At 39.8% G+C, this 14,562-nt stretch overlaps 1 protein-coding gene across 1 annotated transcript in view; it reads right to left on the bottom strand.

Moving 5' to 3' along the window:
- KDM7A (lysine demethylase 7A) overlaps nucleotides 1–14,562 on the bottom strand; it is a 103,489-nt gene that overhangs the window by 11,044 nt on the left and 77,883 nt on the right. Inside the window, exons 10-15 of the mRNA XM_079785782.1 lie at nucleotides 13,087–13,178; nucleotides 11,897–11,986; nucleotides 3,467–3,676; nucleotides 1,858–1,982; nucleotides 1,495–1,649; nucleotides 283–380 (exon numbers count right to left, since the gene is read on the bottom strand). Coding sequence (XP_079641908.1) covers nucleotides 283–380; nucleotides 1,495–1,649; nucleotides 1,858–1,982; nucleotides 3,467–3,676; nucleotides 11,897–11,986; nucleotides 13,087–13,178 — 770 coding nt within the window. The remainder of the gene's footprint in view (nucleotides 1–282; nucleotides 381–1,494; nucleotides 1,650–1,857; nucleotides 1,983–3,466; nucleotides 3,677–11,896; nucleotides 11,987–13,086; nucleotides 13,179–14,562) is intronic.

The following is a 14,562-nucleotide window of genomic DNA, read 5'->3' as shown; positions in this document are numbered from 1 at the left end:
GAAATATAAAACCTAGGAGATATATGAGAAACATAAGAACAGTATTTCCCTCCACCATTTCCAAAATCAGATAAAGCTACACTTAGCAAATGTAAACAGTCACGTGTGTGTGTGTGTGTGTGTGTGAGAGAGAGAGAGAGAGAGAGAGAGAGAGAGAGAGAGAGAGAGAGAGAGATTGATTATCACAGGGAAAGACCCTGTGCTACAAACGTCGGAGAGACGGGGAAGGAAAGTAGGTGTTTTTTCCACCCAATAGCACCCAGCATGAGACTTCGGGCATACCAGCGCAGTGCAATCAGGTCCAGAGTCTTCTGAATCAGAAATATCAGAATATTCTGATGATCGATTCCTGAGTTCTGACTTCACACTTGTAAAAAACCCTGAGAAGTGGACAGAGACAAAGAGAAGGTCATGAACAGGGTGATATTGAAAGTCCGTCCAGCTTCGTGTCTACATTACTCCTGCTCTATCCTCCTTTCACCTTTTCATTCATTCTTCCTCCAGGGACTTTCTCCCCAACTGACCAAGATGCAAATTGAAGTGTACTCTACAAACATTTCTAGAAATTATTAAACTTAATTATATGTTCCTTATTTGAAAATTTTAAAAACACTTATTTCCAGAAAAAAGCCTCCAACACTAACATGAGCTACAAGAAGCTTTTCAATTTCCCTTTTGCATTATTTCTCTCAACAGATAATAAAAGCATTCAAGTAGGTAGTGAATTCAACAAGCTTATAGACGGGCCTTAGCACTGCCTTTCTCTTCTGTGGGGCACTACTTCATAACTACCGCTTGATGAATTCTACTGATTAACCACCTTCCCCATCATGTGAACAAATGCAATTACCAATTACAACAATATCACATTTACCTGAAATTAGCAGGACTTAAGGTAACTTGGGATGAAATAATGTAAATGATCTGGAACACTTACTTGTCAAATACCAAAATATTTAACTGCTCCTTAATATTGAGGAGGAAGAGGTATTACTATTTGTCACACTAATGATAAGCAAGTAATAACCAAGTAGAGGCCCTCTTGTCAACAGGCAGCCAAGAAAAACAATACCTGGATTACTAATAGCTTTAGGTCAGCCAATTATATATATCTCCTACTTCTGAAAACCATATACATGTTAGCTAAAATTATTTGTGAAATCCCATTCAACTTGGGACTGTTTTATTATTTGAAGTACATCATGAACTTTTGTGTGACACTTGTAAAAACTGTCACCAGACAAGCATGTCACTAACTTGCACATGTCCTCATCATTAATAATGCCTTCCCTGGGCTCTGCACCTCTCTGGACATTCACATTCAGTATTTCCCTAATGGATACATTATTCAGAAATACTTCAGATTTCTCAAAAGAATATCAGAAATGCAAACATTTTCAAACCTAGTACAAATGTAAGAACTTGCAAGTTACTTCACATGTTATCACATTAGTAATAAAGAGACCTTTACAATGACCATTAAAACAAACATACTGTTAAGGGGTTTCTGAGATTCTTCATTCTCCACTGCCTCTATTCCTGAACTCTCTTCTATCTTCATTTTTGCCTTTTTTGTCCTTCTCTTATCCTCTTCATTTTCACTGTCTACTGTATAAAGACTCTGATCTGCGAAGGGGTGTCTTTCGTCTCTGTATATAGAAGGAAAAATAAGTCAAAAAATAGTACAACTTTTGCAGCCAAAGAGTATGCTCCCCCCTTTAATTTACAGAGAGTGTGGAGGATTGAGCCACTTGCCCCACAGTTCAGTTAGCTGTACAACAAAGGGACTAGGATTCAGTAAACAGAGGGAATCCCCTGAAAGCTAATTGGTTGGATACTTTGATCTGGTTTACATACTTAATTATCCTTCCATTTGTCAGCAGTAATCGTAGATCATTATCTTTTGCTCTCCATTCGGGTACGGTAGAAGATGGCTGGAGATGTTTATTGAATTTACCATTCAGTTTAGAGCTCAAGATGTCCTAAAATATAAAAACAGAACTTACTTAATCTCCACACTCAACTACACCCACTTGACTAAATGAATAAAGTCAAGCCACCACCTCCTCCCTTAGCTCTGCATCCCAAACTGGACTAGGCAGCCACCCAGGCCAGGGGACAGGCAGCAGTGTGCCACTAAAACCAAATGGTTCCTAAAGCCAAAGCAGTAATGTGGTTTGTCTTTCTGTAGGGCCATTAACAATAACACACAATAAAGTAGGATGTAAAACTTGCATAAAGCGAATTCAAAGACATTTCACTCTTGCAGAAAGCTGGAGAGCTGGAGAGCACTGCCTTAGTGTACTGTGCTTCTCCTTCCTTCCCTGGCTTAAGTACTAGCTGCTGGTCCTTCCCGATTACCCTACCTTTGACCTACTCCCTAGTCTTCCCATCAGGCACTGGCAGTAGCTTACAGGTCACCACATTGCTATCACTAGGAACAAAGGCCACCATGTGACATAAAGGCACACAATAACTGGTTTTTAATACATAAAGAGTATTTCCTTTCTGTGGAAAATGTTTCTTTAATAATAAATAGAACCTTTCATAATGTGCTAAATCTTCTCCCAGAAGGCTATTAAGGAGGTTTAGAACAACAAAATCTTAAAACAGTATAAAAAATTCTATACCACTTAAAATATTGAAGAAAGTTAAAATTTCTATATAAGTTTTAAAATATTTTAATTCAGAGATATCTCTATTTTGTTCATTTTAAATGGTTGCCTATCCTCTATTTAAGATGTAAAATTATGGACGATACAGATCTCATTGCAAATTCATTACCAAGTTTCACAAGGCCCTACATTGATTGGATTACTGCCTGCCCCCTTGTCCATTAGGCCAGCATTTCTCAAACTTGAATGGGTTTATTCTAACAGTCACTCCTGCTGATGCTATTGGGTGAGGGATATGCTTTTTGCACTTGCTTTTCCCTCTGCCAGCAACACTTCTCAGATCTGTGTATCCATCTAACTTCTTCCCATTATTTAAGTGTCAGTTCAGATGTCATCACCTGAGAGCTCTCTGACCACTCTAGCTCAAGTAGCCAGCCATCCCAAGCCCCTTTACTCTTATTGCTCTATTATTTTGGCTTCCTTCATAATGATTATCTGAAATTATATTATTTTAACATATCTCTCTGTCTCCCATCCTTCCAACCTGAGCTAGGATGGTAGCTACACAAAAGCAAGGACTTAAGTTGTGCTCACTCTGGCATCTTCTCTAGAGCCTGTAAGAGCATGGCCTTGGTAAACACTCAATAAACATGTCAGTGAATGAATGAGATCTAGTCATCCTACTTCTGCACCGCACCCTGCCATGGGCATAAGCACTGCTGACTCCTACACAATGCTAAGGGAAGATTAGATAACAAGACTGGTCAGACTATTCTCCTTTTTAGTATCCGTTTAAAGAACTTTAAGGAACAAGGAAGTCTCTCTTTGTCATCATGAAACATAATACTTGCCTCTTCCCAAGGACACATCTCTAATCTTCTGAGGACCTCCCTTGTGTGGAGCTCTAGGATGTCTAGGTTAGAAGGAGTTCGGACATTATGATCTCGAAGTTTCCTCATCCTTCGTCGGGAATGGTATGGGGAAGTTGCTTCATTTGAGGATCGTGAGGCTGGACACACAGTAGGAATTCCCTGAGATTTAACTGGCTTGCTGTTTTCCTCCTTTAAAAATTCAATTCAGAGTATTTTTATAATAAGGCTACATACATACCTAAGTAATCAGCCATAGAAATATTTTAGAAAAGAAAACCCATTCAATTTAATTATATAAACAAAAAGACCAAATAATAAGATAAACAGCTTTGCTGAGACCTTTATTTCCTTTTCTTCCCCATGTAATTATATACTTTGAACATATTTCCTTGATTTTCAATATCATTTTAAAGGCTGGGTAGTACTTCAGTGTATACCTATAGCATGATTTACTGACCTAAAAGTTACTAGGAGTTAGTTAGGCTGCTTCTACTGTACGTCTTTTAAAAATATTTTTTAAAATATATTTTTATTAATTTCAGAGAGGAAGGGAGAGGGAGAGAGAGAAACATCAATGATGAGAGAGAATCATTGATCAGCTGCCTCCTGCACGCCCTCTACTGGGGATTGAGCCCACAACCTGGGCATATGCCCTTGACTGGAATCGAACCCAGGATCCTTCAGTCCACAGGCCGACACTCTATCCACTAAACCAAATCAGCTAGGGCTCCATGTACATTTTTTCACATACATAGCTGCATAAACCAATAATTGCTTTCTAAAGCAAAGTCACACATTTATGTAGTTTTGAAAAATTAAAATTCTATAAGCATATCATGAAAAGTTGCAATCTACTCTTCCCCATGCCAATTCCCATTTTCTGGAAGAAACTACTTACAACTTTTTAAAAACTGTAGTGACATATACATATAACAGATGTTGTAACTGATACATAATTTACCATTCTAACCATGTTTATGTACAGAGTTCAGTGACATTAAGTACATTTCACATTGTTGTCCAACTGTCATCAGCATCTATTTCCAGAACTTTTAAATTTTCCCAAAATTAAAACTCTGTACCCATTAGACAATAATGCCCCATTCCACCTTACTCCCAGCTCTAACAACCATCATTCTACTTTCTGTTTCTATTAATTTAACTGCTTTAGGAACCTCATATAAATGCAATCATACAATATTTGTCCCTTTGTGACTGTCTTATTTCACTTAACATAATGTCTTCAAGGTTCATCCATGTTGTAGCATATGTCAGAATTCCCTTCTATTATAAGGCTAATCATTGCATGTATAAACCACATTTTGGTTATCCATTCTCCCATGACAGAATCTTTGATTGCTGTGAATAATGCTGTTATGAACATGCATATACATATATCAGCTTGAGTCCCTGCTTTCAATTTTTTTGGATATATAGCCAGCTCTTGCAACTCTTGCAGCTGTTTTTATTGTTTGTTTTCTTTCAGCTATTTGCCTCCAAATTTCTAAATAACATGTTTATACTGTTATTTCTTGTTTTTTTACCTGTAGCTATATCACTGAATTCCTACTATGCAAGATGAAGTAAGTCTTAATCCTGGCATCCTCTCCCAAATGTACACATACTTCCCCTGCCTTCAATATTCAATATTTAAACTGGACTCAGTAAAAATTATTTACAACCCAGTGCTACATAACATTACTTTCCTTTTTATACTTTGATTTTTCCCTGAGTTCATAACTGCCTCACTTTCCATCAGCTTGTTTTATATGTACTTATCACTAATTAATCCCAAAATTCTCCACTGGAAGAATGCAAACATTCAAACACATTAGGTAATTAATCAAATTTATATATTTGCTTTGGAGACATCCTCCTGGATGCGATTGTCAGATAAAGTATGAGGCATCCAGTTAAGTTTGGATTTCATTCTCCTGATCCATCCTGGACCGGCTGCTCTCTGGGCCTGTACATGTCAACACAGACCCTTCCTGACCTGCTTCCACTCCACCGTGTAACACTGCCACCACCACCACCACCTCTGGCCATCATTCCTTATCCTTCCTCCTTCCTTTATTTTTCTTAATAGCACCTTGCCAATTCCTGATGTAAAATCTATGGCTAGCCTCTTACTACTAAGCTCCATTGGCAGGACCTTTGTTCACTGCTCTATGACTAGCCTACCTGGTACAAAGCTGCAATAGGTACTCAGTATTTGTTAGAAGAATGAATTCCAGGGAACCTTCCTTTTTGATTTACTCCTTCTTTCTTGGAACAGCACATTCTCTTAGTTTCCTGAGAAAGGGGCACATGGGTGGTACATTGTTTGAGAATTGCCTCTTTGACATCTTTATTTTACCATCATATTTGGTTTATGGCTTGGTTGAATACAGACATGTATGCTGGCATCCCCCAACCCCAGGATGTTAAGGACTTTGCTCCACTGTCTTCTAGTTTGCAGTGTTATTGTTGAGAAATTTTATGTTATTCTGATTCCCAATTCTTTGTATATGACCCATACTATTTTCCCTAATGCTTTTTCAGATGTACATTATTACATACTAGAGGCCCAGTGCACGAAATTCGTGCATGGGGTGGGAGGGTATGTCCCACAGCCCAGCCTGCACCCTCTCCAATCTGGGACCCCTCAAGGGATGTCTGACTGCTCTCTCAAAATCCAGGACTGCTGGCTCCCAACCGCTCACCTGCCTACCTGCCTGATTGCCCCTAACCGCTTCTGCCTGCAAGCTTGATCACCCCCTAACCACTTCCCTGCCAACCTGATCGACACCTAACTGCTCCTCTGCTGGCCCAATTGCCCCTAACTGCCCTCCCCTACTGGCCATCTGGTGGTGGCCATCTTGTGTCCACATGGGGGCGGCCATCTTTGAGCACATGGGGCAGCCTTGTGTGTTGGAGTGATGGTCAATTTGCACATTACCTCTTTATTATATAGGACTAGAGGCCCGGTGCATGAAATTCGTGCACGGGGGGCCCTCAGCCCAACCTGCACCCTCTACAATCCAGGAGCTCTCAGAGGATGTCCTACTGATGGCTTAGGCCCACTCCCCGTGGTTCTCTGCTCTCTGCGGGCCTGGAGGTTTCGCTGCAGCCATGGAGATGAAGCCCCCATGCCCTGCTCTCCGCTTTCTGCCGGCCTCCCCATGCGCCATGGGAAGGAAGCCCCAATGCCCTGCAGTGTGCTCTGTCTGCCAGGCCTGGAGGCTTTGAGGACACCGACACACTGAGGAAGCCCCCATACCCTGCTGTCCTGGCCTGGCTCTGTTTGCAGGGCCTGGGGCTTCCCCACTGCTGAGGAAGCCTCTATGCCCTGCTGTCCCGGCCCAGCTCTGTTTGCAGGGTCTGGGGCTTCCCCGCTGCTGTGGAAGCCGCCATGTCCTGCTGTCCCGGCCCGGCTCTGTTTGCAGGGTCTGGGGCTTCCCCGCTGCCGCGGAAACCGCCATTCCCTGCTGTCCGGGCCCAGCTCTGTTTGCAGGGCCTGGGGCTTCCCCACTGCTGAGGAAGCCTCTATGCCCTGCTGTCCCGGCCCAGCTCTGTTTGCAGGGTCTGGGGCTTCCCCGCTGCCGCGGAAACCGCCATTCCCTGCTGTCCTGGCCCAGCTCTGTTTGCAGGGTCTGGGGCTTCCCCGCTGCCAGGGAAGCCTCCATGCCCTGCTGTCCCGGCCCGGCTCTGTTTGCAGGGCCTGGGGCTTCCCCGCTGCCAGGGAAGCCGCCATGCCCTGCTGTCCTGGCCCGGCTCTGTTTGCAGGGTCTGGGGCTTCCCCGCTGCCGCGGAAACCGCCATTCCCTGCTGTCCTGGCCCGGCTCTGTTTGTAGGGCCTGGGGCTTTCCCACTGCCAGGGAAGCCTCCATGCCCTGCTGTCCCAGCCCGGCTCTGTTTGCAGGGCCTGTGGCTTCCCCGCTGCCACCGAAGCCTCCATGCCCTGCTGTCCTGGCTCTGACTGCATGTCTGGGGGCAGATCAAAAACCCCTCTGGAGGTGGATCCAGCTTTGCTGCTCCTGCCGACAGGCTGGACTCTCCAGCAGCGGAGCTGAGCGGACTGGGCGCCGCCATCTTGATCTTCTCAACAACGGCCGGATAGGCCACCCTGAGTCCCACCCCCCAGCCTCCCGCTGGCCCAATCGTGGGCGTAGCGGAGTGATGCTTATTTGCATATTACCCTTTTATTAGGTAGGATACTCTAAATTTGACCATGATGTGCCTTGGCTGATGTCTTTTTCACTCACTGTACTGGCATTTTGGAGGGCGATCAATTTGGGAAGATGTGTCCTCGAATTCTAAAACTTATTTGATTAGTCCTGTGAAAATCTTCTGGTTTTCTCCGTTATCTTTTTCTGGAGCTATTATTTTGACGACGACTGTATAAAATGATCTTCTAATTTTTCTGTCCTACTTCTGGGTGTTTCTTTTTAACTTTATGGGAGACTTTCCCAACTTGATCTTCCAGCCATTTTACTAAGTTTTGTTTCTATTAATTTCTAACTTGCAAGAACGCCTTTTCTTTCTTCTTTGAATGCTCCTTTGTTGCACCCTCCTATCCCTTTTTCATAGAAGCAATTTTACTTTTTTCTCTCCTGAGGATATAAATTATATTTGGATTTGAGCTATAGACTTATTTAATGATTGTTTCCTTTTAATATTTTTTCCTTTTTTGCTTTATTTTTGTTCTTTGAAACTCTTCTGGGCTCTCTATGCATTTTTAAAAGGAAACATTAAAGAGCTAATGGTTTCAACTAATGGTGCTAAGAAAACTAGATAAACATATGGGGGGAAATGTCTTTATTTATCTTATGCAATACACAAAAAATTCAAGACTGGCCATTTTACCTAGATGCAAAAGCTTTTTGGGGGAAAAAAATAGAAAGTATTTTTAAGACCTTGGGGTGGAAAAATATTTCTTAGAGAGGTCACAAAATAACACTAACTAAAAAACAAAAAGAGTTGATAGACTAAAATTTCAAAATTAAAAGTTTCTGCTCATGAAAAGATACAGGCTGTAGGTAAATGTTAGTTATTTTATATAGATATGAATGACTGCAGGCCAAATGACAATGAATTTGTGTCCAGAACATATAATGAACTCCTACAAATCAATAATTTTTAAATGGACAAAAATGCAAACTTCCTAAAAGAATATATACAAAAATGATGTACACACAAAAAGGTACTCATCTTTAATCTTCAGGAAAATGCAAATTAACACCACACTGAAATAATATTCCATATTCTCTAGGATAGCAAACATTTTAAAGGCTGTAAACAAATATTGATGAAAATACGAAATAACTACAATGCCTGCACATTACTGGTGAGAATGTAAAATGGTATAACCACTCTGGAAAACTGACAGATTCTCACAAATTTTAAATTCACTTCCTATGGCTCAACTCTATCCCCAGGTATTTATCCAAGAAAAATAAAAACATATATTTAACACAAAAGAGATATAAGAATGTTCATAAGAGTCTCATTCATAATGGCCAAGTCTGCATATAACCCAAATAGCCATCCAACAGAAGAATGGAAGGCAAATTGTGGCATATTAATCAATGGCATACTACTCAGCAATAAAAAAGAACTGACAAACACAACATGAATGAATCTCAAAAGCATTATGTGAGTGAAAGAAGCCAGTCACCAAAATAGTACAAACTATATGATTGTGTTTATCTGAAATTCAACTATAGGCAAAACTAATCTATGGTGATAACAACAGAGGTCAGAACAGTGGTGGCCTGCGGTATTCAAAGATTGATTAGAAGGGGGCAAACAAGAATGGACTTTCTGGGATGATATAAATGATTTATATCTCATTGGTTATACTGGAGTATTGGTTATACAGGTGTACATATTTGTAAAAACTCAGATTTTCTTACAATTGCACATTTCACAGTATGTAATAAAAGCTAACAGGGAACTCTGTGAGTGGGGCTTTGTCATCTGGTGGGTTTCACCAATGTTCAGTATCAGTGGATCTACTTCTTGTCCTGAGAGGTCCAGGCCAGATTGCCAGTCTTTTAGGAGCCAAGTGGAAGAAGAAGCATTCACTATGCAGACTATCACTTAATCCTCTTGTTTTCAGTATGATACCCATCTCCCTCACTGGGCTCAGGGTTCCAAAGTCCATAACCTTGCTTTAGCCGCTTTGGCTCAGTGGATAGAGCATCGGCCCACGGACTGAAGAGTCCCGGGTTCAATTACGGTCAAGGGTGCATACTTCAGTTGCAGGTTCAATCCCCAGCTCTGGCCCTTGCACGAGGCAACCAATTGATGCATTTCTCTCACAACGACGTTTCTTTCTCTCCCCGTCCCTTTCACTCTTTATAAAATCAATGCAAAGTCCACAATCTCAAATTCAACCTCTCAAACAATTACACCTTTAGTTTTCTACGTGTGTTAAGGCAGAGATTTGGAGAGCAATTCATTTCTTAAATAGACCTTTAATCACTCCTGTTCAATCCTACCTCCACTCCCATATTCAGAGGGTCCTTCAAAAAACTCTGGGTGATTCTATACAAATAAGACCTGTTCCTGGTCTTCCCCCATTTCCCACAAAGGTTTCAGTTCTCTGGTCTGCTAAATCAGTTACCACTTGTACATTTCTTTCCAGCTTCCAAAATTTCATTGGAATCTTCATCTCTATTATTCTCTTTGTCCTTAGAGATGTCTTTTTTTAAATTCTTTTTCTATCATTTTGGTCCCAAGCAGTAATAGTGGTAAGCACATATGTTTAATCTTCCAAGTTCAACTGGAATCCTCTTATTTATTTTATTAGATTAAAGTGAAACTGCTAGGTGAAGGGACATGCCATTTAGAAAGCATAAACTAATCTGTACTCCTACTATCAAGGATAGACAATGGAATTTTATTTTTGCCAACTTCATAAATGATCCTATGAAATCATAAGTTATTTGGCAAAATGTGATTAAATGCTTTTTCATATATTGAGATTATTTTTCATACTTTTATTAGAATGGCCATTCTTATTTTTTCTTTAGTGAAATACCTGTATATTTTCCTTGCACATTTTCTACTAGCCATCTTGCTGTCTTCTGTACTCCCTACACTTCAATTGAAAAAAAAAACACGATGTTTGCTATTTTTGTCCAATTATTCTTTCAGGTATATTTCACCACTTAAAATTTATAATATTAATTTGAAGTTGACATATTTCAGAAATGAAATTTCATTCAAGTATTTTTCAAGTATTTTTACTTCCCAAAGTAAAGATTTATAGTTTTTCATATAGACCAACATCGTTCTTACTTTGGGTTGTTGTCATATGAGATTTATATAGTTATATATTTGCATATATATGTGACTTTTGATTAAAAATCTATATGCAATTACTGTCATCTTTAAAAATTAAAAAAAAAGAAGAAGAAAAAAAAAAGATTTTCGCCCTAACTGGTTCAGCTCAGTGGATAGAGCATCAGCCTGCAGACTGAAGGGCCTGAGTTTGATTCTGGTCCAGGGCACAGGCCCGGGTTGTAGCCTCGATCCCCAGTAGGGGGAGTGCAGGAGGGAGCCAATCAATGATTCTCTCTCATCACTGATGTTTCTATCTCTCTCTCCCTCTCCCCTTCTCTCTGAAATCAATAAAAATATATTTAAAAATGTTTTTCTACTCTATCTGAATATATTGAGAATTACATGAACTATTCTAGCCAAGGATATCAAATCCTTTTAATATTTCTTAGCTGTACCCCGCTTTCCATTCCCCAAACACAGACATAATCTGAGCTGTTAAATTGAGTTAGCCTCCATTCCTCCACTTAATTTCCTTTCAGTTCAAGCTAAACATTAAGAGAACCACCTTCTTAAATTAGTTTAATTAAAACCTCCTTTCTTTGATACCTAAAATAGCTTCTAAATGATTAATTAAAACACCTAATCTCAGATTCTGTGGGCTTTTATCAAAGGGCATTTGCTTAACCAACTTGTTCTAATATTTCCAATCGAACAGCTCTCCTTGTCCCACCCCACTAATATCTTCCTCTTTTCAACCCAGCTTCACCTAGCTCTACTCACTCACCTTACATTTCCTCTCTTTTTCTAATCACTAAAAATGTATTCATCTCTGCACAGCTGAAATGAACTGGATCGGAAAGTTTTTTTAATTCTGTATTTTTTATTTTTGGAGTAACCTGAAATAACTTCCTTATTACTTCATCATGACACAACCCTCTAAATTTCTCTCTAGGACTTTAGGAACCTGGGAACTAGAAACTATTTCTAAGACAGCTCATTCTTTTTTTAAAAAAATTCCTTGAACCTGGGAAGTAAGAGCTTTCAGATGTTTGTAGTGTGGTGGCAGATCTATTTGTTTCTCAAAGCAGATAATAACCAAGAGTTTAGATGAGTTTAGATGACAGTTTGTACTCTTACCTCTATTGCTCGAATTACTTTAGAAAGTTCTTTAATAAGATGTCCAGGTCTAACATTGTCTGGGATTTCAAAGGCATGTTCGGATACAAGCTGTATTTGAATTAACAAAGACAAAACCACCAAAGTTAGGTATACTTTAATATGTAAAAAACTTATTAAGCCAATTTTTGGGTTCTCCAGATTTTATAGACACAGCTAAATATAATAAGCCAGGACTCAAGAGTGCATGTGGTTGGTGTGATACCTTCTAAGGTATCTTTATTAAAAGATCTTCTAAGGAGATCTGTATTAATTTATAAAATCCTCTTAGATTGAGATAAAGATGGACTGATTTCATAGTGAATTTTGCTTTATATTGAGTAGTAACCTTGTACTCTAGACTTCAAAAGACTACTATAATTAGTAAAGTAACTAATTAAAAGTAACAATTAATTCATAATACATAAGAATTTGTAAGGGGCAACACAGGCACTGAAATAATCCTAGTCCACTGGCACAAGAAACGTGCAATGGAAGCATAAGAGAAGGACATACCAACTCCAAAAGGAGATCTGGGACGACCTCTTAGAGAAGGAGAAATTCAAATGCAACAACTAGACCACATTTTAGTGAAAAATGGAAAGCTCCTGCTTGAACCCCGCTTTCCTTTCTTTCATTTTTTCCCTAAGTCTAGCAGAGGGATAAGAGCATCAGCTTTGCAATCGCAGGGACCTAGATTTAAACCCTACCTCCACAGGGTCTCTTGGGCAAGTTACTTAAATTCCTTAAACCTCAGCTTCCCCACATGTCAATGGGGATTTTAACAGCACCCAGACTTAATATAGTTGCTTTGAAGATTAAATTAGTTGATGGATATGAGGACTAAGCACAGTGGTTGGCACACAATGAGAGCTCAGTTATTAGTCTACATTTACATGTTCATTTCTTAGTCAGTACCCTAGGTATACTTGAATTACTTTCTTTTCCAGCTTAAAGAAATACTGAGGTCCTTAATTCTCACAGAAACATAAACCATTTGTATTGCTGAACATAAAATGATTGTATTGCTGTACATAAAATGAAGGTTGGATTTAAAGCATGGTTTCTTGTCCTTCTACTGTGGCTACTCTTGCCACACAGCTTGAGGACTCCATTTTCCTAAACTTACCATATGAAAAATAACAATTATTTCACCAAGGAAAACTACTTACTTCTTTTTTCATCCACAATTTTAAAGCAGTATGCAGTGCTTTCACGCCTTGTACTAGGTAAGTCTGAGGCTGGAAACCATCTTCTCTCAGTTCTGTGGGGATGGAAGAGGCAGGGAAAGGAGTTAAGTGTTCCAAAGATAAATGAATCAACTTTACATTTTGAGTAACCAATAAATATCAAACTGCATAACTTCCAAATTAACAGAAAGGGAAAAGGTTAATAAACAACTGATTGAAAAAGAAAAAAAAGAAAAAACACATAATTACATTAAGTGTCATTGTACTAAATGCTCAAGTTAAAAGAAAGCTCACAAACAATGAGCATTTAGTACAATGACACTTAAAAAACAGGTCACAAAAAATGTCAGTATGAAGCTAGTCATATGATGTCTAGAAATTAAACGATTTTAGTTTATGACATAGGTGATAAAGCAGAAAAAAGGATTATCACAAAGGTCAGGATAATAGGTTCTCTTTTGAAGGGAAAGAGAGGGTGCAATGGGAAAAAGAAGGAGCATGACTAGGGTACTGGCAAGGCTGTTTCTGCTCACCCAGAGTGACAGACTTATAATTCTTTAAACTGTACGAGAGTGTATGTGTAGGCAATGTGTGATCCGTACACTTCACTATGGGCATGAAATAATTCACTATTGTAAATACACACCTGCACCCACAAACCCAGTCTCTTCTGGGTTTTTAAACCAAATTGATTATTTAAAATTCATATAAAATACATTAGATGTGGTCTACAACTCAGGTAAGTTGAAGCAAAAGTGAAAGATTTCTACTTCTGCCCTGTGGCTAATTTACTTACATAAACCCCAAATTGCTCACTGTTTTATTATTACTGACATTAAATTTAGTTAAGAGTTTCATACAACCCTCCCTCGTTTAACCTATCATATAAGCCTATAACAGTCTAAGAGCTGGCAAATAACAGGCCACAATGGAAAGTTCAAAGGTCAGGGATGAAAGGACAATATAAGGTGGGGTAACAAGACCACCAATCCTGATTCCAGGATGAATGTGTAGGATGTGGCACTGGTATAATGGTCCGTTGGCTCTATCCTCAGTGGGATACACTAGTCATGCCAGGTATCCAGTTCTGATCTGGCAGATGAAATGAAAACACTTTAAAACCTGACCTGCAGAGAGAAACCAAGATGGCGGCATAGGTTAAACACCTAACCTACAGCCGGGCACAACAATATCAAAAACACAACTAAAAGTCAAAACGGACATCATCCAGAACCACAGGAAAGCTGGCTGACTGAAATGCCCACAATTAGAAGGAAAAAGAAAACCACAAGGAAAATCAGAGAAGCCGTAAAAGCTTGAGGTATGGAGACACAGGCGGAGACACGAGCCCGCGAGCGTGCGGGGAAGACGGAGCCGGAGAGGAAGGGGCGGCTGACGGCCTGGCAGGCGTTCTCTGGCGGGAAGGAGATAAAAGCGCCAGATTGTGCTGAACCCCAG

Source organism: Cnephaeus nilssonii (genome assembly GCF_951640355.1).
Source record: "Cnephaeus nilssonii genome assembly, chromosome: 12".
In the NCBI taxonomy this organism is placed as follows: Eukaryota; Metazoa; Chordata; class Mammalia; order Chiroptera; family Vespertilionidae; genus Cnephaeus; species Cnephaeus nilssonii.
The sequence above is the reverse complement of the archived record's forward strand: the minus strand, read 5'-3'. Positions and strand labels throughout refer to the sequence as shown.